Here is a 25,757-nt window from a genome sequence, read left to right on the forward strand (position 1 = left end):
CAGTATTTAGAAAAAAGCATGGCTTATATATATTATCATAACTCTGGATTTACTGGCCTGTAATTAAAATTTAAAAACTTTGAAGTCCGATCTTTCAATGTGGGCTGAAATAGAGACTCAGTGTGGCTGCAGCTTGTTGCTATGTCAGCTTAAAATAGTAATGTGATTTGGAGGTGCAGCGTGTCCGTGGATCACAGAGGGTTCATAAAACTCACCTTCATTTCATTTCCAGAGAGTAACATTCACCCACCTGTGTAAAATACGAAATTCCCATGGTGTTGTTCAAAATGTGCTCTGGCACAATCATAAGCATCACTTGTTACTGAAAACAAGAAGAAATCTGGTGCTGCTATGGGCTGAACCATTTGTTAATGGTGGTGGTGGTGGGGGGGGGGACACTATGCAATATTTTCAGTTTTAGCATTTATATTCACTGTTGACTGTAACTACGCTCAAACTGTTAATGCTATCTTATTTTAATAAACAACACTGTCATATGCAAAACTGGGGTGGCACTTGGGGTGGCAAGGGATCATTTTAGGGTGGCACTTGCCACCCCATGCCACCCTTCTAAATCCGCCCCTGCATTTTCTACAAAGATGAAGAGCGTATGAAATATTAAATATTTGGGCTAATTATACAAAAACTCATAAAACTGACCTTGCAACAATAGCTAAAGTATTATCTATAAATAGCCTGTCTAACCCCTACAGGATGTAGACTAATTCTTTTTTTATGGTTCGTGTAGCCTGAATCTAGAGAACAGTGCATCTAATTAGATTTTCCAATGTCCTTTTCTTATTTTATGATGTGATATTGCTGCTTTGGCCTTATTTAACAAGTTAGATTCTACTAGCATTAATCACTATCGACTTCCTTTTTCTATTATTTGTTCATTTATTGATTTCCATTATGCTGTCTATTAATACACTACATGTGTAACATAAGAATGTCAAAGCTTATAGGCAGCAGAGAAGAAAATGAAAGATTGTCACTTCCTGTTTTAATTTGATAGTCAATTATCTTTTGTACATTATGCTTTCCCTTCGCCTGTCTCTTAGATTCTGTTCAGCTGTTCAGTTTACCACCATATCACTACATCAAGCAAGAGGCAAATAATAAATTCTTTTTTTCCCCTTTTTTATTTTGTATTTCCACACAGGGTTGTAAAGATGATCCATCCATCATGACAGAAATGTATTCATATAAAAAAAACTTACAAAATTTGTGCAGCTTGCAGCTTGCTTTTACATATCGAGGAGGATGAAGTGCAAAGAGAAGCATACAGTCAACAATATTTATAAACCCATCACTTCTTGGACAGTTTTGGGAGACTGTCACTCAGAGCACTCATGCCTTCTCATAGGTGCGCACTGCGTGGATGTCTTCGAAGGTCAGATTCTGCACAGGAGAGAGGACAGAAAGTATGATTCTCAAGTTTACTTAATTAAATATATATAAAAGAATCCTCATTTGCTTAATCAGCAAATCATCATATAATTGTTATAAGAATATTCCAGACGAATTGTAAATCAGTCTTGGTTGGACATATCACCTCATCTACTGCATAAAATCATCAAAATCAATTTTATGTTGTTACAAAGCTTATTAGGCTCAGAAAGCAACTGACAATCATTTAATTCAAGGAACTGCATTATAAAAAAAAATGTTGTTTGTCTGTCTCCAAAAGTTCACCCAAAAAGTATAGAAAGTCTATATACAGCAAATGTTCATATATATATGGATTAAGGTTGTCTTACCATGACCATCTTGTCGTCCTTGATTTCTCTGACATGCTTGGTCTCTTTGCCGTCCCACTTCTGGACGTGGACCAGCTTGTCTCCCTCCAGAGTCACTGTGGACTGAAAAGACGAAAAGAAGGGAATGCATTTTGCATGAGAAGTGGAGAAATAATGCAATTTATAAATGATTTGAAGAAATATTTAATTTAAAGTCCAGTTAAAAGTTGAACCCAACCACTGACACGAGTGTAAGATGATTGAATTTGCATTTAATCACCACAGTGAACATACAATTTGGATTTTGCTTTCTTGTACTTTGAAATACATTTTATTTTTTTAATGTATAACCAGACCACAATCAAAGGCTGTAAATCTTTCTTTTATTCATTCATTATCAACTCACTTTGCAGTTCCTGTCATCAGCAGTGGTTTCATCAAACTCCTCTCCCAGCTTGAAGGAGATCTCTGTGTTCTTGAAGGTGCTCTGGGTGCGGATCGCCACCTTGTCTCCCTCCTGGCTGATGATTACAGTCGGCTTGGTCACATTACCAACCTGCCTGGTGGCAAAGCCAACACCTAAGTAAAGGACAGGGGTGATAATATATCTGGGTTACAAGTCTCCTTCATCTATTTTTAATCACCATATTGCATTTGTGTATTTAAAAAGAAAGAAAAAAGAAAGTTTGTTACTTACCAAGTCCTTTCATATACTCATCAAAATTCTCACTTTCAATCAGTTTCCAAGTGGCACAGAAGGCGTCGACCATGGTGAAGGTTTGCAGAGAGGCAAAGTTATCTCCAAAGCACACTGAGCAAGCTGCAGCTTCTGCAGGTTTACCCCCCTTATGTTATTTTATAGCTTCTTATTATTATGCATGCAAGTGGGTGTCACCAGGCATCCTATTGGCTCAGGAGATTTTCACTGGGTTGTGATTGGATACTTGAATTGGGTCATATTCTTGACAAGGGTAAGAAAAAAAGAAAGCTAAATGTGTCCATTTATATGCTTGATGATGTAATTACTCTCATTCAGGGATGCCAGTGGGTTTGGGGATAGGAATCATTGCTATATGTCAAGGGAATTTTACATTTAAAAGTAATGGAGTAAAGAATAATTTTGCAATTATATTTAATCAGAAATAAGGCAAAGTTAATGCCTATAGCTTGCAATCTGTGTTTTTAAAAATGAGATTGTGTTCAGAGGTTTTAGAGAACGAGCCACTTGTCTATGAGGTTCATGAGTTAACCCATACTCAGGGGTGGTCCGAGCCTGTTTGGTGTCCTAGGCGAACACTCCCCCCACCCCCCGGACACACACTCACACACATCAAACATATTAAGGATTACATTAACATATTTTATTGTAAAAACTGTTGTCAGAACCATACTGAATTGAATTTAACCATATAAATATATAGTGAAAGAGAGAGAGAGAGAGAGTATGCAAGTGGCTAACAAACAGTCATTATAATTCGTCACACACTGAGAATAGCAGACAAATCAACAATACAGCTCTTCCAATTAATGGCTAATTAATATTGTGCTGAAAACAGTCCAAAAGATTCAATAAGCCACATCAGTGTGTACTGTCTGTCTACTGTTTACTATCATAGCCAAGTAGCTAACAAAGGTAAACAGAAGTTTTCCGAATCCCTATAAATGTTATCTTGTTTCAGAATACATAACCTGCCATTATCCAAAGACACATCTGCTTACGTGTATCTTTTGCTCATTTCTCCTCTTCTTCTTTTCTCTTTTTTTTCTAAACTGAGGACCTGATGGCAAATTTGACCTTTTCTTGTCCATCTTCCATTAGTAATTTTGCACTCCACTATCAACACCCAACCCCACAACATAAAGTAATAGACCTACACCTTAGTGCACAGATTCAGGTTGTATAGAGTTTTTTTTTTTCTTCTGGGATTTCACACAACCCAGGAAAATAATTAATACATAATGGACTTGGATTTAAAATATTATAAATCGTTATTTGGAAGCAGCACGCCCCCTCCCCTTTCGACAGGCGATGTGTGAGCAGCAGCAGCAAGCAGACGCTCCGAGGGCCCTCGCGCTCACTTTTAGGTTATATGTGTGTAATAAAATTTAGAAAACACATCGGTGCAAATTATAAATCTATATCACAATGTTTTCAGTTTTTGTGTTTGCTGTAGGGCTTTCAACGTTAATGCCTTAATGGCATCATCACGATTAACGAGATTCAAATTTTTAATGCAATCAACCCATCTGGAGCGCAGAATGGACAAACTTTGGACAAACTGCCCAAAATGCGTTGACATTTCAGGGATTTTGAGTCATTCTGTGCTCCAGATGGATTAATTGCATTAAAAAAAAATTATTTTGTTAATCATGATGACGGAGTTACCATTGACACCCCTGTTTGTTGGTTTTTATTTATTTATTTTTATTTGGTTATTAGGCACTACTCCAAACAGCCAGAGAACCCCCGCCGCCCCGCCCCTCTCCTCCCTATGCAGCAAGCTGCAGGCGCACCTCGTTAATGAAGGGCGCCCTTACTCCCCACAAATGGGCGATAGAAAACCGTTCGGTGCCTGTGCAATTCCTAAAATGCACTGGCATGATGTCGGGGCAGCGTAGGTGAGAGGAACTTTTTTTGTCAATGCCATGATGCCGCCCTGGGCAACTGCCCATGTCGCCCATATCAAAAACCGCCACTGCCCATACTTATATTACTTTTACTTCATTTTATCTTCTGTTAGTCTTTTGGTGCAGACAGAGCTTTTCATGTCTGGAATGTTTCCTGTAGGGACGCGTCAGTGAAGCAGAATCACTTTATTTGACAGCCTTTTGTCCTTAACTGCATTAATGACCCCCACAGCTACAATGTCTTCATGCTCAACACACACACTAATTACTGTGACTGAATCCCTGTGCGTGTGTGTGTAACTTTCTCAAACTGTAAAAATGATGGGGTCACATCTGATTCAAGCACCAAGTTTTCAGTTACATAAAGCAAAGCAAACTTCTTGTTATGGTTAACAATAAACCCATTCATGAAGGATTTATAAAGACAAATACTCTCTTCTAATATTGTCCAGTTCACACATCTGTTAAGATATTTATACAGTATGTTGTGTTTTACATATCAGATATGAAAAAATGCTAATTTTATCACTTTGTTTAATTGTTTCAGTTTCATCATCTGAATTTTAAGCTTAAAAATCCACAAACTGCAAATCTTGTTATCTAAGAAAACAAACACAGTACAGTCAGTACTTTTATCATTGCAGTAAAATGAGAAGGACACATGCATAATGCTGGAGTTATCCTGCTCATTTACTGGAAAGCATATTATCCATAAAATACAGGTGAAGAAACTTTGTTTTATTTTGATTTCTTTCCACAATCTCTGAAGACTCTCTGCCGCCACTCTGTGGTAAGATATAGAGTAGCAGTACAGAAATGTATTTTGTTTAAGCTCAGCTTTGCATATGTAGTTTTTCTTAAGAATAAATGTAATACTGTTGTGCTGCATCACAATGACATGTCCTCCAGAGTTTTAAAACTAAACTAAAATAGCTGCGTTTGGAAAGTTGCAGGAACCTTTGAATAGTTACTCCTATAAAAAATGTTATGTGTTACTACTTGTTGCCCCTGATCTCTGCAGTGGACGTAAAAAGTTACCATTACACATTAAGCAAAAACAATCACATTGACTAAAAGTATTTCACATTAAAGTAAACCAGAACTCTCCACCAAAGTACAGATATTTGTTTAATTATTCAGAATATCAGAGTTTCTGTTTCTATATCAATAATTAACAGGGAATTCAATCTCAAAAAGAAAAACAGATTTTATTTAGATTTTTTTATGTGGTAAATTCCAACTTTCCCAAACTAAAATAGTAATGTGTTTAACAGTAGATGGACTTCCCTCCAGTTCAGTTGTGGTTGGTGACACATGTGAACCAGTGCATGATGTGGTGGAAGGTGCAGCCCTTATAGCTGAAATCCCTACTCACATATGCAGATGGAACTGTAGTTTTCAGCAGTCTTGGGCACCATGTTGGTACATTGCTTGATCAAAATCCAACTCAAGTGGGTGCCATCAACTTTGATGATGAAGTAAACTCTGGGCTCTGCTATTTCAGCAGGGTGAGCTAGAGAGCTGAGTTTTCAGTGAGGAAAAAATCAGGCCACAAAGAAACATCACTTCAGTCATTCAAACTTAAAATTTTAATTCAAAATTATTTTGCATTCCAAACTCATTCATACTTTCACTACTTGTCACAAACAAGTGACACTAAATGAAACTACTCTTGTAATAAGATAACCTTTCTCCATAGTCTAATCTAATCTAACCAATTAACCTAATCGTGGGATTAGGTTAATTGGTTACTCTAGTTTGCCCATAGGTGTGAAAGTGGGTGTGAATCTGAGTGTGAATGGTTACTTATTCCTCTGTGTTAGCCCTGTGACAGACTGGCAGCATATCCAGGGTGTACCCTGCCTCGCACCCTTTGGTAGCTGAGATAGGCTCCTGCCTCCCCGCAACCCTGAGAAGGATAAGCGAAAGAGGATGGATAGATGGATAATACAGATATCAGTGTCTTGACCCGTGGACAATCAGAGATTTTGGTCAATATTGACATGACTGCATCACACAGTTGCTGCAGATTTGTCAGCTGCACTTCCCTGATGTAAATCTCCCCTTCACCACATCCTAAAGATGCTCTATTGGATTAAGATCTGGAGATAATTTGAGCATGGTGAGCTATGCCTCAGGTGGCAGAGCGGTTATGTTCACTTAAATTTCCTTTCTTGCCCGTTCTGATGTTCGGTTTGACTGTGCTGCCACTTGATTGACTGACTAGACATTTACACCACCTAATCAAGTGGGTGACGAGTATTCGGTTCCTCCTACAGTCAGGAACAGAAACTGCCACTATACTGCTCTCTCTGCCAGTATCAAGTACACATTTTCTTGTCTATAAAATGAAGCAGGCTGATCTCTCTTACTGATGTTTAGTGTTTCTGTCACTAAAACAGGAAGTGTTTTTGTGGTTAAAAAAAACCAAAACAAAACCTCGCAGTGATAGAGAAACAAGTGCAGCTGACTTCACTGACTTTTTAGGTTGTATAATTGTTAAGATTTCTTATATTTGAAAAGTTTAGTACTCAATATAGTATTAATAAAAAAGCTGACCCACTGCCTTATGAAATAATGACATGTGATAAGTGTGGGTGTTACTGAGGGAGGTGTCATTTCTTGGTAGCAGCTCAAACTGTGTGAATGTGGAAATAGCAGCAGATGTCTGGTAGTTTCCTCTTTTTTAAAAATTAAACTTCAACATACACAACTTTGGCAGAAACGGTCAAAAGACAAACATGCTACTGAAGTCTGGTAATGTTCATGATAATGCTATAAAAAGCTCAGTTTACACAGTCTTTTAACTATCACTAGCTTTTTTTTACATAAGCTTCTGCTTTTGTTTCTCTATTAATTACAAGAAAGTAAATTAGCAGCCCTGCAATAGTTTTAAATTCCAGTAAAGCACAGGAAACAGCACACGTGCAATCCAATTTATCTATTTATTTATTTATTTTTTAAAACCATAAGCAACAAATAAACATAATAGACAGTAAAATATTATTTTATAAACCCTTCAGTATACCCATGTAATGTTGAAGCAGACAATATAACTAAATCTAAGATCCAAATAACAGTATTAAAACATGTAATCTTTAAATATCTTATTTGGTGATGGTGGAATACAGGTTGCTGGGATCAGTGGAGACTTCAAGAGAAGCTGAGGGAGCTTTCACGGTGCTGTATGTCACAGTGTCACCTTCATCATCGTGGACCTAAAAGGAAAAATGACACAACAAATTTTACCCAACACAAAACCTCATCATGCTGTGAATAATGTCACTCTCATAAACATTTACCTGAGCACTGGCCTTACTGTTGGCCTTCTTAGTGTAGTTGATGGAAGCATAGTTAACGCCATCCTCAAGATCATCCTATACAGTGGACACAACAGAATGACACCTTTAAATAATTATATTAAATCATTATCATCATATATCAAACAGAGATCATAGTTACTCTGAGAGTAACTATATAACTCCTGATACTGTTTGATCTCACCATCTCCTGACTGTTTCCTGGATCAGACTGAATCTCAGCTGGGTTTAAACCTAATCCCTGCACAAACACAGGTAAGTAACATATGAAAAACATATTTTATTCCATTGCATACGTACATAAATATCAGTCCTGGGTTTACTACTACACCCAGGACTGGTAAAACATAATAGAATGAGCTTTATTAGGGAGGATTTAACATACTGATAGGCAGCTGTTTGTGATGTTTTACTTTGTTTATTTTACTTTGTTTGTTTATTTACTTTGTTTTTATGTTTATAATTTTATTTTCACATTATCTTTTATGCCTATTTTTTACAGTAAACCCATTGCCATCTTTACTTACTTCAGTGTTTAAACTCACAGTATTGTCTTCCATTTGTGTTTTTTTCCCTGAAAAGAAATTTAATTTTCACAGTGAAATGTAAACTTTATTAAACAGTTGTTGGTGATATGTTTAATCTGGAAATGTTCGCACCTTTCGTTTTCTTCCATATGACGAATGCTACAACAATTAAGAGTGCTACTAAACATGCAAGAACAATAATATACAGCAATGATGAACCTGTAAAACCAAATGATAATGTTAATGTGGTCACTGGTGCAGTTATGATGAGCTGAAAACAACAACTTGTAACAAGAGACTGAAACACACTGACACTGACCGAGCAAGGTAAAAAATTAATGATAAGACAAAGAGATGGACAGAAAGAAATATTTTGCCATTACCTCCATCTGATGATTCATCCCCATCTGAACAAATACACAAATTTAAAAAGAAGAGTGTGTTCACGTAATACAAACTTTGTTATGTTTACAACAGTCATGAAAAAAACAGGTGTGTTATTTCTATTTTGTGTTATTGTGTTATTAAGGTTAATATTCTCACCTGTTGTCCCACCTGAGGAATGACGGCTGAAAGGAAACAGCTGCACTTTCTTACTGTACTTATTCGTCACATTACACTTTAATAACTCAAAAAACTTCTGATTAAGATGAGATGTTGTAAATGTCACAGTGGCATTGCAGCCTCGTGGTGATATCTGCATGTCTGAGGATTTCTCTTCACCCTCATAGATCCACTCCACTGTGTGTGTACATGGATCATACTCCAACACAGAGCAGGACAAGATGACTTTACCATTGTTTTCATGTTCAGTCACTTCAGTCGTACAGATGGAGACATGTTGAGAGAGAAAAACAAACAATAAAGATAATTAACTTCATCACTGTGGTCATACTTACTGTAAGATTTTAGTTTGTTTCTCTAACAGGACATTTTGATCTGAAAGGATGATGTAAATACTCACTGTTGATGACGGACAGAGAAGAACAGGATTTTCCACATCGTTGTTGGTCTTGTGATGTGTAGTGTCTGCAGTTATACTGACCAGCATCCTGAACTGAGATGTTCTTTATGACCAGAGAACAGTTTGCTGTAACACTCAGTCTGTCTGATCTATTTTTGTGCTTTTCTTCAATCAAACCGAGATGAATCAGCATGACTGTGTCAGCAACATTCAAAGGTCTGAAGATCCAGTCAGTTGTGCCACACTCAGGCTGACCAACTGTCACATTTTGACAAGGCAAAGTGACTTCATCACCGACTCTGACCAGGAATGTGGGGCCGTTTTGTCCAGTTACTGCTGCTGTGGAAAAGAGAAATACATTTGGAAAATAAACTGTAACATGGATATGACTGTGATGTTCATAGTTAGTGTGAGAATCAGTTCACCTCTGGTTTCAAAGGTTCAACAGAAAGTTGCAAACAAAACATGGCTGCCTCAGTTAGAGGATGAATGATGTAACATCAGGCTATTCATTTATAATGTGTTGTTTGTTCTTACCTTTAAACTGAAGCATGGTTATCAGGAACAGAAGTATTTGAATCCATCTGAACTCAGCCATCGCGCTTCTCCGTCTCTCTCAGTCTCTACACTTGCTCTCACGTTCACAAGTGAGGCAGTAACAAAGATGAATACAGCACTGACTTTGTGCTCACTTCCTCATAGTGACATCAACAACAAACTTGCTGAATGAATTTGGTTCTCAGTATGGAAGATCTCTAACTTGCCTTTAAAGATCAAAAATATGAAAAAGCTTTTCCACATTCTACGTTTATTTGATGCAATTTGCAAGTTTTTTGTTATTTCAGTACGTCACAGGGAGGACTCCAGTAGAGGAGAATAGAGGAAGTAAACGTGTGAAAACTAAGAGCGGAAATAAATGTTTGCATGAATGCATCTCTTCTGTAAATGTAGTTTATTCTGCAAAAGCAGAAAGTGTGTTTGATCATGTTTCTCGCAGCACAAATTAGTTTGTGATGGAATTCAAGTCTTTACGTCCACAATGAAGCATAGGGATACTGCAGCAGTCACCACTTTGAGCAGCTAGATAAAAACACAGATAAGATGTATTAGTGGTCTGAGACCTTTTGGCACCTCATTGCACCAATGAAGTCATTTATTTCTGAGAACTGAAGGGGAAGTGTTTTGTTGAGAGTGTTGGTACAACAGCAGCAGAGCTCTGGAGGTTTGAGCCTGTAATGATGACCAGATAAACACCAGAACCACAAATGGTTAACACACTGACGAGTTTCTCACTGGACTGTCTTTAGACTTCCCACCATCTTAAACACAGCACGCCTGTTAATATTGTTTCGAGATGTTTTACTGCAAGTGGTTTTTGGTTTTTGTGAAACTATAGTAACTTAATTCCAAACTATGAGTAATGTTAACATGAAGCTCTGTTCCTGAATTATGCCTCAGTATGATTTGTTAAAACACAACAGTTACATTAATTGCAGGTGCATAGGTGCATTTCTATGTTTTAGATAAATATCAGAGCTCATCACAAACAAATGTAGCCTCATCAGCATTAAAATAAAAATAAATACACAAACAAATGAATAACTCTTTCATTATTTTTTTTTATTTATCAATAAATTCCTCTAATGTCCTGTTTAATGTATTATTTTATTGCTCCTGTGCTTGAATCATGAAATAATTTAGCTAGTGAACAGACCGTAACATCTGATTGGTTACATGCGCTTTAGGGCGTGGACCTTCTCTCATAGTAAACCTTTGTATTACTGCTGTTTCTGTGTCACTAAATACACTGTGAAGAGTTAGGCGCAGAGTGAAGCGGTGTGATCTTTAAATATCCGGTTGATTTGCCAACATAGAGCCTGTCTGAAAAAAAATCTCCAGTGTTCTGCTCTGCTGCGGTCAGCTGACCTTATGATGTCCGCGGAGAGCAGCCTGCTCCTGGTGTTCCAGATGAACCGGTGAGGGTGAGACAGATGTGCTGTGGACTCAGCTTTTCAGGAACTGCGGCTAAAGTAAACACTGAGAATACTTTGTGCACAGACAAACAAACAAACATTTCTTAGGATGCTTTAAAGACAACAATCCTCACAACTAAACTATGGCGCTATCTATGGCAAAGTGCCATTCACTACAGCTAGATGAACCTGTGAAACATCTGAAGCTGGATTCATTCTAAGCTGAAAACGTCCTGTTTCATGTTCAATACATCAGACATGATCTTTCTATTCTGCATTCTGCTTTTATTTACTGCTTCATTATAAATGGTCTATGAAATCAATCAACACAAACATCTAAACATTCTATTCAGATTTTTGCACTATTATGTGAAGGTGACCAGGTTCAGTTAACTTTGCAGCTTTTTACTACTAAAATTACCCTAATTTCAGTAGATAAAACCCAAAACATACATGATGATATAAAAACAGCTGCATAGGTCGTGTCTGATGAACTGAACATGAAACAGGAAATTCTTTTTGCTAAAATCTGGTCATAACTAATCGAGGTGTGGATGTTTCACAGGTTAATGTGATTGGACTGTCACTGCCGCTGACCTTTTAAAACTATTTCACAGTAATGTGCCTTTTATAGCTGAGCATCCTACCAGTGTGCTCATAAAAATGTAAATGTATTTAAACGGAACAGGCAGTTAAGTATTTCATGTGATACTTTTATAGTAAAACATAATAATGAGGGCAAATGGCAATAAAGCACACAGTGAAGTTAAACTCTTGTCATCAGTTACAATGCTGTCACAACCCATATGGAAAAGAAATTGTAAAAACTTATAAAAGACTTGCATAAGATGTGGCCTACTTCATATAATGGATCATATAAAGCTTATATGATTTACTCATGAAAGTGGCCACTTTCTCATTACTTTCATATATTGTTTTAGTAAGTATCCAAAACAAACAAGTTTCATTTATATGATTTTTCAAGCAATCTTATATCTGTTTTCACTCTTGTATGGGGATGGGTACCGGTATCCAGTGCCATCATGTTTACTGACATAAACGGTAGTAACCAGACCGAAAAGCAGCGCACATTTCGGTGCTTTATTTCGGTGCTTTTTTTTCCTGAGATGTCATACACTTTGGATTCTAGCCAATCATTTTACGTACATTCTTTTAGAGCAGAGCTACAGATTAAAAATGCCCAAGGCGAAGCGGTCAAAGTCTGGCTGTACTTCACAGCAAAATATACAAACTCAGCAACAAGTGCTTTAAGGTGATACTGTGCAAAGGAGGTAACTCCTCAAATCCGATGAAACACCTGGCGACGTATAGCATTTTGTTAAAAGCCGAGAAATGCGCCGTATTTGACAGCTTGCTGCGAGACCTCACACTGGCACATCTACTGCGGGTGGGTTGCCTGTTATCGGACCCGGAGTTAGCAACATCCCCCAAAAACCCAAAGAGGAGAGTCCTGGCCCGTAGCCCTGCCAGTGTAGCACAAATGATGATGGATGATGATGGCGGAAGCAGCCGCTCTTCTATGGGCGGGTAGCTTAATGTTGTTCGTGTGTAATTTATGTTGAGTAGGCTAACCACGTTATTACATTAATGCATGTAAGGTGAACTAGCAAACATCATCATAGCTACATGCGGCTGTCTTCTTGTTTGATGGCAGATACTCCCTTCACCCTGGCCAAAAAGGCTAAAATGACCAAAGAAAAAGTGGAAAACAGTTAAACATGAGAGGTTTTTGGACAAAGTTTGTGTTTTTTCCATTGTTTAAGCACTGCTTCCAGCCAAGAGTGATACCATATATGCCCTATAGCGGCAGAAAAGGCTAACATTGTTATTTTTTTACAAAAAAACAGCTGAGTTGATGTTGATGATCAGTGGAGTCTGACAGAAGCAGAAGGGTCTCCAGAGTTTTCATAGGTCACTGTACCTTCATCTTCATCATTCTGCACCTGTGGAAAACAACACAACACACTTTAGACTCTCTCATATAACTGATATATGTTTGGACTGTTTGGAGTTTTCAGGTTTGTGTCTGCATCATCTCCGTGCACAGATTATTTTTTCTTTAGAAAACCGTCACCCCCCAAAAAAAATTATTTTCTGAGATAACATGTAATTTCACTCTAACAGTGAGCACAGTGTTTTCTTCTCTTTAGTCTTCTCCTGTGTGTATGTTCACAGTTCATAGGAACAAATAACTGCATTTATCAGCTGTAGCGACCCAAAAGCAGACTCTACAAAACAAGCAGGCAGGATTTAACATGACATATTTACACATGGTTGACAGCAGTCCAAGAGTACAAAAATCTGGTGAAGAGAAACAAAAAACAGAATCCCACTTGCTGAGAACACACGGTAGAAAACAACAGAATACCTGATAAGGAACAAAGAGGAGATAAATATACACAGGGAAAACTTGTGGAAGTGGAGACGAGATACAGATAAACAGACACAATCACAGACAGGAAGTTTAACTGAAGTACGAAATTAACAAAATAAAACATAAAATATCTAAACAAGTAAATACTTAATGCAGAGATGAAGACTTGACTAGATACAAGAGAACACACAAAACTAGGGCTGGGTATTGTCTCTGATTTCTTTTATTTAAGTCGATTTGAATCAGGGAAATTTTACCTCAGTCAAAATTGTTACAATTCTGACCACTTATCCATATTTTTATATCTATAAACAGAAAGCTGACACTTGTGAGACTTTATCAGAAGTGTAAGCATCACAGCAAATGCCTTTGTGTCCAAGCAACTGAGGATAAAACACAGAAAAACATGAAGGAGAGTTTCCTGGCCTGGCTTTTTATAGCAGATAACCTTAAAAATATTCTGCAGTAGAACACAAACTGAAGAAAACCATGAATCCGCATATGAACATTACCATATGCTGCTGAAGTGAAGCAGAGCAAAGTTACAGAGGTATTAATAGAGACACAGCTAAGCATTTCGCAATTTGGCAGAATTTTAAAAAGTTTAAATTTCTTCTGTATCAAACACCAGAAATGTGGCTTTCTTGTTGGAGGTCATTTTTGAAAAGAAAACCAACAACAACAAAAACAGCGGCCGTCAGCACTGTACACAATGGTAGACTGGTGCGTAATAAGCAAACGAATAAAGCAGAAAACAGAGATTTGAGATGGGAAACACTGAGAGAGAGAGAGAGAGAGAGAGAGAGAGCTGTGTAGGAAGTGTGATTTTATCGTGGTGGGAATTAATAACAATATTTATCAAATGTGAAGCGTAGTTTGGATCTTCTTTCAGTGAATTTTGGTCAGAAAGTAATGAAACCTGTAGCATTAGAATCTGTGAGCCGACGACGTGTCCGTGTACGTGGCGTCGGGTGAGAAAGCTGACAGCTCGCTGATTCTGATGTTTCAGGTCCGCGCTTTGTGTTTACGTCTTTGTGTGGAACCCATTTATCTGCTCTCATTTACTGTTTTTGCTGTGTGGTGGTTGTTGAAATTAAAGTTTTAACCTGAGATTCTGGTGTTTCTGGCAAAATACATTTATATTTAAAAAGTTATTTAGGATTTTAATGAATTGATATCACGTTATTCAAGCTAAAATCAAATTTAATTGGAAAATTGATTACTAAAACCCACCCCGACACACAACACAAATCACTTGGAAACCAAAACTCCAATTAGATTTAAATGTTGTTTAAATGTAAACTTGTGAAAATTCTTTAAAATTATCTTTATGTTGCATCCAATAAATTACAATTAAAGAAGATTTCAGAATCCAAAAACATAAAAACCATTATCATGATCAATTATCTGAATATTCAGTGTTTATACTCAACAGTCCTTTTTTCCTTTTGTGGTTTGTTTACTAAAAGAAAAAGAGAGAGTAAATTTCAACTTCATCAACGAGTCTCTGGTATAAAAGTTTAATCTGTGAATGTTTTCACCTTTAGTCTTTGCCCACATGTTGACTGTAACAGCAGATATTAAGAGCGCTGCTAAACCCACAGACATAATGATGCATCTCAACAATGATGGAAAATCTGAATCTTCAGGTTTTGTTTCAGATTTTTGTTTTATGGAGAAAAAACAAAGATTTCACATATTATAAATACAGACAGTGTTATAGGTTGTGGTGAGTATATGTTTTGTGTGTTTACCTTTCTATTTGCAATATTTAAATATCATTACAAAGTGTGGAAGTGTTCTCACAAAAATAAACACTTAATATAAACATTTAGTACACCTTCAGCTGTTCTTTGGTACAGCTCCATCAGAACAAATACAGATTTTGTTAAAAGGTGTTCTTTTAGAAAAAGCTTTACCTTTGAAACAATAATGATATTGCTGCTCTGTGTCACTGTGTGTTATTAAGGTTAATGTGCTCACTATGTGTCACACCTCACACATTACACAATGATAACTCAAAAAAGCAGATGAAGGTGAGATGTTGTAAAGGTCACGGTGGCAGCGCTGCCTGAAGGTAATATCTGCATGTCTGCGGATTTCTTTTCATTTGTTAAACTCCTTTAGTTTTCTTCCATATGATGAATGATGAACAATTAAGAGTTTGCTAAACACAGAGGAACAATAACAGACAGATATAATGAACCTGTAAAACCAAATGATGATGTTCAATGTGGTCACTGGTGCAGTTATGATGAGCTGAAAACAACAACTTGTAACAAGAGACTGAAACTACACTGACACTGACTGAGCAAGGTAAAAAATGAATGATAAGACAATACACAAATTTAAAAAGAAGAGTGTGTTCACGTATTACAAACTTTGTTATGTTTACAACAGTCATGACAAAAACAGGTGTTGTTGCATTTTCAAAAAATAAAAATACAATAACTGAGACTTACAATGAAGTATCGTTGCACTGGTTTACTGAACCTTTCTTTCGGGGCATGTACAGAACATGAGCATCCATTTTCTACTGCCTTCTACAGGACACACTCTTCTTCCGCTTCCTTACAACATCAATGTAACATAGAACCACTACTGCCTCTCATGGCATTACCATTGTAACAGCACACTCATATATTTATATAACCACTAATTTCTTGCGATACCACATCTCCTCCCCCCTTAAGTCAACAACTCCCTTGACTTACAAAATAACTGTTTATCTAAAGAATGCTTAACAAGCAATCAACATGTAATTAAGGTAACCATACAACCATACAACTGTACATAGGTTTCAATGTTTTTCTTTTTCTTTTTTTTTTTATTAACTAGGAAGGTACGTCCTTCCTGTGAGATCAGAGTGCATTGTTGCTCTATTCCTGGAAGATCTCACTCTATCTAACAAAGTCCTCTAAAGTCTCTGGTGGACGTCTCTCTCTCTGGGAACGTCGCAACACGGGTGTCACTGAGGAGTCTCCAGGAGCCGGAGTCTCCGGAGCATAAGGCAACTCCGTTGCCGGAGGTTGTGGCGATGTGTCCAACTCTGATGGCAAGAAGCACTCAGGCACTGCTTCTTTGTCATGCAATGGCTCCACCTCCCTGTCTGGTGTACTGGGAACAGTGTCAGCCACTCTTGCTCTCACCAGATCCACGTGCCGCTTCACAGTTTGACCTGATCCAATGGTAACAATGTAAGACACTGGACCCGATGCTCTCACAATGACTGCGGGAATCCACTTCGGGCCATAGGAGTAGTTTCTGATGAAGACCTTGTCTCCTGGTGTGAAACTTCTCAGTCTTTTCTTGGTGTCATGATTTTCTTTCTGTTTCAATTGTTTGTGCTGCACTTTTGTTTTCACATCAGGCATGAGCAAGTCCAAAACTGATCTGAGGCTCCGTGACATCATCAACTCTGCAGGTGATAAACCAGTAGTGGCATGCGGTGTGATGCGATAACTGAACAGAAATCGGGACAGTCTGGTTTGCAAGGTATCACCTTTGACTTTCTTCATCCCCTCCTTAAAGGTCTGGACCGCCCTCTCAGCCAGCCCATTTGAAGAAGGGTGGAAAGGAGCTGATCTCACATGGTCAATTCCATTCTGCTTCATGAATGACTCAAATTCAGCACTTGTGAAACATGTTCCGTTGTCTGAAACGAGCATTTTAGGTAGTCCAAACACACTGAAACTCTGGCGCAGTTTCTCTATAGTTACCTGTGATGTAGAAGATTTCACAGGGTAAATGTCCATCCACTTGGAATGAGCATCCACAATGATTAGAAACATCTCCCAGAGGAAAGGCCCTGCATAGTCCACATGGATTCTGGACCATGGTGACTCCGGCCACTCCCAAGGGTGTAATGGTGCAGTAGGTGGTGACTTGTAGTGTTTCTGACACTCCTCACATGCCTGCACTTCTCTTTCAATGTTCTCATCCATCCCTGGCCACCATACATACGACCTTGCCAAGCCTTTCATCTTCGACATGCCTGTATGAGTCTGGTGCAGGAGTTTCAATATTTTGTCTCGGCCTTTGGTGGGAATAATTACTTGGGCTCCCCAGAGCACGCAACCATCCCTCACACTCAGTTCCAGCTTTCTCTGTTGAAACAGGCATCGGTCTCAGTTGGCCAGCCTTTTAAGGTGTACTCGTGGACTTGCAACAACAAGACATCCTTAGCTGTCCATCGTTTGATCTGTGCAGTGTCCACTAATGTGTCATCCAGTACATCCATCATCAAAACCTGCTCAGCCATCTCTTGCTCAGGTGTGAGTCTGGTACCGGCAACCGGCTGAGCGCATCTGCGTTTTCATGGTGTTTTCCTGGCTTGTACCTGATGTTGTACTCGTAAGCACTCAATTTCATGGCCCATCTTTGTACTCTTGGTGAGCCCATCTGAGGTATAGGCTTCTTTTCATTGAACAGTGAGATTAGGGGTTTATGATCTGTGTAAATCGTGAAAACTCGGCCATACAAGTATTTGTGAAATTTCTTGATGCCAAATATCACAGCTAAACCTTCTTTGTCCAGCTGAGAATACTTTTTCTCAGCAGGAGAGAGTGTGCGTGACATGAACCCCAAAGGTCTCTCGCTTCCATCCTCCATCTTGTGTGACAATACGGCGCCTACACCGTATGGGGATGCATCACATGAGAGAACCAACTCACGGTCAGCAGAATAATGAACTAACACCTCTGTTGAGTTCAACAGGTTCTTGGATTTCTGGAATGCTTCCTCTTGTCTCTTTTGCCATGTCCACCGTACCTCGTGTCTCAAAAGTTCATGTAAGGGTGCCAACAGGGTTGCCAGGTTTGGAAGGAATTTGTTGTAGTAATTTAGCAAACCTAAGTATGCTTTCAGTTCAGTGACATTTGTGGGGGTAGGTGCGTCCATGATTGCTTTAACTTTCTTTTCCACCGGGTGGAGCCCCTGGGCATCCACTATGTGCCCCAAGTACTCCACTTTCTCTTGCATGAAAGCACACTTGCACCTCTTTAATCTCAACCCAGCTTCCTCCAACCGGGTCAACACCTCATCCAGGTTCTGTAGATGGCTTACCTCATCCACTCCAGTCACTAAGATGTCATCTAAATACACCGCTACGTGAGGAATCCCCTTCAAAAGACTTTCCATGGTCCTCTGGAATATTGCTCGAGCAGAGACCACTCCAAAAGGCAATCTGTTATACGTGAACAGCCCCCGAGACGTGTTTACTGTCACGTACTTTTTCGATTTGTCATCCAAGAGGATTTGCTGGTAAGCGTGGCTCATGTCTAATTTTGAGAACTGCTTACCCCCGGACAGTGTGGCAAACAAGTCCTCCATCCTGGGTATTGGGTACTGCTCCAGTGAAGCCACGGTGTGGACGGAAGAAGCGTGGGGTGGCTTCACTTTTCACATGAATAGCAGCTTTCATTCCTTTCAGGGTGCCCAATTCCTCTTTGAATACATTCTCATGTTTACTTAACACTTGCTGAAGTGTTTTTTTCTGTTGTTTTGACTTGGTGCAGCTTTCTGTTGTTACAACTGTTTTTCACTTCGCCCCAGTCCAATTTAATTTCCTCGAGCCAAGCTCGACCTAGCAAGCTGGGGCCGTCGCCTTCGACCACCACCAGGGGCAGATGTTTTTTCTGCTGCTTGTATTTGACGCTGACTCGTGTTGCACCAATCACCTTAACAGGATCCCCTGTATAAGTTTCAAGCTTGATTTTGATGGGCTGCAGGCTGGGGGGCTTGCTGTCTTTCCCTGTTTCTCTGAATGTTGCTTCGTTCATGACTGTTAGGCAACATCCAGTGTCAATTTCAAAGTTCACCTTTTTTCCATCAATTTGCATATCCACAGTGTAGGGGTCTACTCTTCTCAAGTGTACCACACTGCCACGCCCTAACTTGAACAGTTTTCTTTTGTGCCCTTGATTGCACTTGACACAGTTCAACATGAAAGAGTCATCTTCAGAGCTATCAGTTTTGTTGTTCTCTGCTTTCTCGCCCACATTGTGAGTACTGTAGTGTGAACTCTGCTTTTTTTCTTTCTTTACATATGTCGATCCATACTTTTTCCGGTTCAGTTTAGTCTTGCTTCTACAAGCTATGTGTCCCATTTTACCACAAGCATGACATTTTTCTTGTTTGTACTTACAGTCTGCTGCTGTGTGCTTGGTTCCTTTGCAACGATAACACTCTTTACTTTCTCCTTTAAAGGTACGACTCTCCTGTTGTCCTTTAGTGAGACTGAAACATTTTGCTGACGCACCTGAGGTCTGTAGATCCTGTGCATTTTTATTTGCAGTCTCGATGGCTACTGCAATTGACAGAGCCTTGTCAAAAGTGAGATCAATTTCTGACAAGAGACGTCTCTGAATTCGGTCATCCTTAATTCCGCAGACGATCCTATCTCTCAACATCTGTTGTAACGTGTTGCCATAGTTACAATCCTGAGCCAGGCGGCGCAGCTCTGCTACATATTCCATGACGGTTTCATTCGGCTTGCGGGAGCGAGAGTCAAACTTATACCTTTGCACAATTTCACTGGGCTTCGGATCGAAGTGATTTTTCATCAGAAGCACCAGCTCTTGGAAGGTTTTGTCTTTGGGCTTGGCCGGGCTGAGAAGGTTTCGCATCAAGCTGTACGTCGCTGCTCCGACGACACTTATTAAGATCGCTCTTTGTTTCTCTGCATCGTCGATCCCGTTAGCTGCGAAAAACTGTTCGAGTATTTCCATATACTCATCCCAAGTCTGATTCTTTGGATCAAACGCTACTAGCGTGCCAATTGTAGCCATTTCCGCTTCGAGGTTACTGCCTTCTATTTCCAGCCGAAAACTTTTGCATTCTTTGAAAAGCTAGCCAAACCTGTAGCCGACTCCATCACTTTTTTTTCTTCTCTTTTCTTTCAGTCCGCTCGCCCAAACTCCTTCCCCCTAAACGTCCTCGTCGCCAAAAAGATGTTGCATCTTCAAAAAATAAAAATACAATAACTGAGACTTACAATGAAGTATCGTTGCACTAGTTTACTGAACCTTTCTTTCGGGGCATGTACAGAACATGAGCATCCATTTTCTACTGCCTCCTACAGGACACACTCTTCTTCCGCTTCCTTACAACATCAATGTAACATAGAACCACTACTGCCTCTCATGGCATTACCATTGTAACAGCACACTCATATATTTATATAACCACTAATTTCTTGCGATACCACAGGTGTGTTATTTCTATTTTGTGTTATTGTGTGTTATTAAAGTTGATATCCTCACCTGTTGTCCCACCTGAGGAATGACGGCTGAAAGGAAACAGCTGCACTTTCTTACTGTACTTATTCGTCACATTACACTTTAATAACTCAAAAAACTTCTGATTAAGATGAGATGTTGTAAATGTCACAGTGGCATTGCAGCCTCGTGGTGATATCTGCATGTCTGAGGATTTCTCTTCACCCTCATAGATCCACTCCACTGTGTGTGTACATGGATCATACTCCAACACAGAGCAGGACAAGATGACTTTACCATTGTTCTCATGTTCAGTCACTTCAGTCGTACAGATGGAGACATGTTGAGAGAGAAAAACAAACAATAAAGATAATTAACTTCATCACTGTGGTCATACTTACTGTAAGATTTTAGTTTGTTTCTCTAACAGGACATTTTGATCTGAAAGGATGATGTAAATACTCACTGTTGATGACGAACAGAGAAGAACAGGATTTTCCACATCGTTGTTGGTCTTGTGATGTGTAGTGTCTGCAGTTATACTGACCAGCATCCTGAACTGAGATGTTCTTTATGACCAGAGAACAGTTTGCTGTAACACTCAGTCTGTCTGATCTATTTTTGTGCTTTTCTTCAATCAAACCGAGATGAATCAGCATGACTGTGTCAGCAACATTCAAAGGTCTGAAGATCCAGTCAGTTGTGCCACACTCAGGCTGACCAACTGTCACATTTTGACAAGGCAAAGTGACTTCATCACCGACTCTGACCAGGAATGTGGGGCCGTTTTGTCCAGTTACTGCTGCTGTGGAAAAGAGAAATACATTTGGAAAATAAACTGTAACATGGATATGACTGTGATGTTCATAGTTAGTGTGAGAATCAGTTCACCTCTGGTTTCAAAGGTTCAACAGAAAGTTGCAAACAAAACATGGCTGCCTCAGTTAGAGGATGAATGATGTAACATCAGGCTATTCATTTATAATGTGTTGTTTGTTCTTACCTTTAAACTGAAGCATGGTTATCAGGAACAGAAGTATTTGAATCCATCTGAACTCAGCCATCGCGCTTCTCCGTCTCTCTCAGTCTCTACAACTTGCTCTCACGTTCACAAGTGAGGCAGTAACAAAGATGAATACAGCACTGACTTTGTGCTCACTTCCTCATAGTGACATCAACAACAAACTTGCTGAATGAATTTGGTTCTCAGTATGGAAGATCTCTAACTTGCCTTTAAAGATCAAAAATATGAAAAAGCTTTTCCACATTCTACGTTTATTTGATGCAATTTGCAAGTTTTTTGTTATTTCAGTACGTCACAGGGAGGACTCCAGTAGAGGAGAATAGAGGAAGTAAACGTGTGAAAACTAAGAGCGGAAATAAATGTTTGCATGAATGCATCTCTTCTGTAAATGTAGTTTATTCTGCAAAAGCAGAAAGTGTGTTTGATCATGTTTCTCGCAGCACAAATTAGTTTGTGATGGAATTCAAGTCTTTACGTCCACAATGAAGCATAGGGATACTGCAGCAGTCACCACTTTGAGCAGCTAGATAAAAACACAGATAAGATGTATTAGTGGTCTGAGACCTTTTGGCACCTCATTGCACCAATGAAGTCATTTATTTCTGAGAACTGAAGGGGAAGTGTTTTGTTGAGAGTGTTGGTACAACAGCAGCAGCAGAGTTCTGCAGGTTTGAGCCTGTAATGATGACCAGATAAACACCAGAACCACAAATGGTTAACACACTGATGAGTTTCTCACTGGACTGTCTTTACATTTCCCACTGTTTTAAATACAGCACGCCTGTTAATGTTGTTTTGACATGTTTTTCTACATAGTACATACACAGTGAGTTAACCCCACACTACTAGACTCTTGCGTCTGAGTGGTTACAGGCGGTGCAAGGTGTGGACCTGGGTCAGACAGTTTTCCCAGAATGCATTTTGTAGGAAATCAGAAGCAGCAACGGTGGAGGAAATTGTCCCAACACAGAGTAAATAATGTTTTGCAATGCCGCTGGTTCTGTGTCACCAGATACACGTTTAAGAGTTTTCAGGCCAGAATATAGCCTTGTAATCTTTAAATATCTACTTGATTTGATCAAATTAGTGATGGTGTGATGAAGCTCTGTGAATGTGTCCAAATTTTCAGCAGCTTTTTCAGACTATAAGGCACACATAAAATCCTTTAATTTTCTCAAAACGTTGACAATACGGCTTATAATTGGGTGCAACTTATGTATGAATTCTGGCCGTGCTTACTGACCTTGAACCGATTTTATGTCGTACACGGTGCTCAAAAATCTGTCAAAAAATGTTTTAATAAAACTTTGGTAAGCTACGAATCCTTGATGGATTGTCGTAACATTACGGCTACCGATGTCAGGAGTCTAGTGGAGTAATACGTATTATGCTTAAACATAATATTACTATATTGTGTGTGTATAAGGACCCCAAAATGCACCTGTTAAGAGACAAACATATTTACGAAGCGTATTTCAAACTCAAGGCCATCAGTCATGCAGGAGAACATGGAAATAGCTGCAGCTGCGAGAAAATTCAACATTAATGAGTCAATAGTAGTTTGAATCATCTGACTGTTTTGTTTTGCTTAATGCGCCTTATAATCTGGTGTGCCTTATGGTCCAAAAAAATTGGTATTTGGAAGTGCTGACATCTGCTGGTCACTCAATTTACAGCAGCTCTTGTTTGATAATAAATGTGGGCTTCATACCAGCGGATATAGAATGCCTATAAGAGGTTCTATACAATGTCAATACACAGACACACAGCTAACTAACCATCCTCTCTGGGACTGATTTAGGACTATCATCGCAATATTTTGCTGATATTTTTTTTTTACCTTTTTATAACCATTATGGAGCCACCGATCTCCTTGGAAACTGGTGATAATAATCAGATCCAGTTTACGCAAATAAAATAACATAAAATTAAAATTCCTGTGTCTTTTTAACTGCTCTGTTCACATAACAAGGCAGTCATGTCATTTCAGATAAACGGGGGCTTATTTATCTCTGGTCACGTGATATTCTGATGAATGATACAGGGCCGTTTCTCAATACTCAATCACTTCCCGAGGGAGTGGCAGAACACAGCGCAATCATTCTACAATAGGACCGACAGCGTACTTGACGACATCCCAGATAGCAAGAGGACATTGAATTGATGCTTATTTTTCATCTGAGCCACTATTATGGTCAAGATTGAGATGCCAGTGCTAAATCAATGTTTAATCTACATTAATGTACTGATGACCCGATGGTCTAATAGTAATAACATTGGAATAACATCACAGTTCCAGTCAGCTCCAGTGGCTTTTCTCTCATCCCCCCTTAGTTTAACTATGATTAATATTTGCAATAGAAATTACACATGATATAAAAAATAAATAACTAAATAAATGATGTAAATAATAGAATTTTGTATGGAAAAAAGATCATTTAAAAAGTATTTTAAGCACTTTGGCCCAACTTATTAGGCATATGATCTGTTTCATAATTTCTAACAAGGTTCAAACAGTTAAGCACAATCACTACATGACAGAAACATGAGCTTAATCCAAACAATTTCTTAATAAAAATATTATATATGCATACACAATTCAACCTGCTTATTAAATAAAAAGAAACAGGCCAGAAGCTAGAAAGCTTTTTTTTTTTCTTTTTCTTCATCTTTTTTTGTTTTTTAGCAGACACTCAAAATTAGACAGCTGGTTTTTGGAAGAGAATTGAACAAATATTCAAAACTTAATTAGATCATTTCTCTAGAAGATTTCAGGATCTCCATGTATTAACATGCTGTTTCTGCTCTCCGTGAAAAGGCTAATATGGTTGTTGTGTATTTAACATGTTTTAATGCTTTGTATCTTGTTCTGTTTAATCTCAACAAATCCCTAAAACAGTCAGTGATCACTGTCGGCCTCTCTCTGTTTTTATTACCACTAATTGTTTTAAATATCCGTTTTTAAAACTGTATGATGTAACTACAGCCTGGCTGTTAAACCTAATTGTTACACACTGATAATTTTATTACAGATTAAAGAATTTAGATAATTTTTAACTCTCAGTAATGCTGCAGTGATCGTGTGACTTAGGGACCTGCAGCTGAGTTTGAGCCCAGACAAGGCTAATGTCAGACTAAAAGACTGGATTGAAGTGCAGCGATTATTAATAGAAGCTGAAATAAGGCTCATATATACTTGTATTAATATTATTTTACTATTATATTAATATGGTAAGTTTCAGTTAGCTTTGCACTAAATAGCCGGGACAAATTTCCTTCAAAGAGCTCCTTTTTACTTCTATACTTTTCAGACATTTCAGAATATAAAAGAACATAGACCTGCACCTTTCAGTGGAGGCTAAACACTGAATATATGTTGATATCGACATCTAATGGGTGTTTTTTGGTTTATTTTAGATTTTTATATGTTAACCACAAATAAGTTTGGTGAAAATTAATTTCAATCTTGCAAAAGGATAGTTTTACTTTAGCTATCAGTAGATTTTTCCCTAAATTATTTGCTCCTCTTTATTTTCAGATATTTAGATGTGTCATACTTGTTTATGTTAGCTTTTTTTCTGTTTGTTTGTTTTTTTTAATTAAACAAACATTATTTTTTTTAATTAAAACTAGAATAAAAAAATTGCAACCCAAACTCAACATACCTGATCAGTGTGTGTGTTTTTTCTTGGATGAGCAGTGACACTTATGTATACATTTATAATGTTTTTTAAAAACCCAAATCTATCTATCTATCTATCTATCTATCTATCTATCTATCTATCTATCTATCTATCTATCTAGATAGATAGATAGATAGATAGATAGATCTGGTGAACGCAGTAACCGGGTCATTGCAGCAGATTTCAATGCAAGACACCCTATCAGACCACCCATCTCCCATGCTACACTTAGCAAACTGCTCGCTAAGTTTCGTGAAACTGGTTCAGTGTTGGATTTGCCAAAATGT

At 38.4% G+C, this 25,757-nt stretch overlaps 3 protein-coding genes and 1 long non-coding RNA gene across 7 annotated transcripts; all 4 read right to left on the reverse strand.

Moving 5' to 3' along the window:
- Window positions 1-1,123: 1,123 nt before the first annotated feature.
- Window positions 1,124-2,595, reverse strand: LOC146502046 (fatty acid-binding protein, brain). Its single transcript, XM_085134306.1, has 4 exons — window positions 2,437-2,595; window positions 2,146-2,318; window positions 1,761-1,862; window positions 1,124-1,401 (listed from the first exon to the last, which is right to left on the reverse strand). The coding sequence occupies exons 1-4, from the start codon at window positions 2,507-2,509 to the stop codon at window positions 1,351-1,353; spliced, it is 399 nt and encodes a 132-aa protein (XP_084990432.1). The 5' UTR covers window positions 2,510-2,595; the 3' UTR covers window positions 1,124-1,350.
- Window positions 2,596-6,923: 4,328 nt separating this feature from the next.
- LOC146502047 (uncharacterized) lies at window positions 6,924-10,616 on the reverse strand. Of its 3 annotated transcripts, none has more exons than XM_085134287.1 (9): window positions 9,716-10,616; window positions 9,179-9,514; window positions 8,758-9,030; window positions 8,598-8,621; window positions 8,347-8,433; window positions 8,215-8,261; window positions 7,872-7,928; window positions 7,670-7,744; window positions 6,924-7,585 (listed from the first exon to the last, which is right to left on the reverse strand). In XM_085134287.1, exons 1-9 carry the CDS (start codon window positions 9,774-9,776, stop codon window positions 7,475-7,477), a joined length of 1,071 nt encoding a protein of 356 aa, XP_084990413.1. In that variant the 5' UTR covers window positions 9,777-10,616; the 3' UTR covers window positions 6,924-7,474. The 3 variants fall into 3 exon arrangements, with proteins under 3 accessions (XP_084990413.1, XP_084990412.1, XP_084990414.1); XM_085134286.1 differs by having other exon boundaries at window positions 6,933-7,585; window positions 9,179-9,517; XM_085134288.1 differs by lacking the exon at window positions 8,347-8,433 and having other exon boundaries at window positions 6,934-7,585; window positions 9,179-9,517; window positions 9,716-10,615.
- A 183-nt stretch (window positions 10,617-10,799) lies between these two features.
- LOC146502048 (uncharacterized) lies at window positions 10,800-15,879 on the reverse strand. The gene is made up of 3 exons (XR_014869636.1): window positions 15,088-15,879; window positions 14,980-15,008; window positions 10,800-13,115 (listed from the first exon to the last, which is right to left on the reverse strand). It is a non-coding gene; the product is annotated as an uncharacterized LOC146502048 (long non-coding RNA).
- Window positions 15,880-20,649: 4,770 nt separating this feature from the next.
- On the reverse strand, window positions 20,650-21,857 carry LOC146502049 (uncharacterized). 2 transcript variants are annotated; one of them, XM_085134293.1, is made up of 3 exons: window positions 21,767-21,857; window positions 21,230-21,568; window positions 20,650-21,081 (listed from the first exon to the last, which is right to left on the reverse strand). In XM_085134293.1, exons 1-3 carry the CDS (start codon window positions 21,825-21,827, stop codon window positions 20,777-20,779), a joined length of 705 nt encoding a protein of 234 aa, XP_084990419.1. In that variant the 5' UTR covers window positions 21,828-21,857; the 3' UTR covers window positions 20,650-20,776. The 2 variants fall into 2 exon arrangements, with proteins under 2 accessions (XP_084990419.1, XP_084990420.1); XM_085134294.1 differs by having other exon boundaries at window positions 21,230-21,565; window positions 21,767-21,856.
- Between the last annotated feature and the right edge of the window lie 3,900 nt (window positions 21,858-25,757).

The sequence above is a fragment of the Neolamprologus multifasciatus genome, chromosome 15 (genome assembly GCF_963576455.1).
Source record: "Neolamprologus multifasciatus chromosome 15, fNeoMul1.2, whole genome shotgun sequence".
In the NCBI taxonomy this organism is placed as follows: Eukaryota; Metazoa; Chordata; class Actinopteri; order Cichliformes; family Cichlidae; genus Neolamprologus; species Neolamprologus multifasciatus.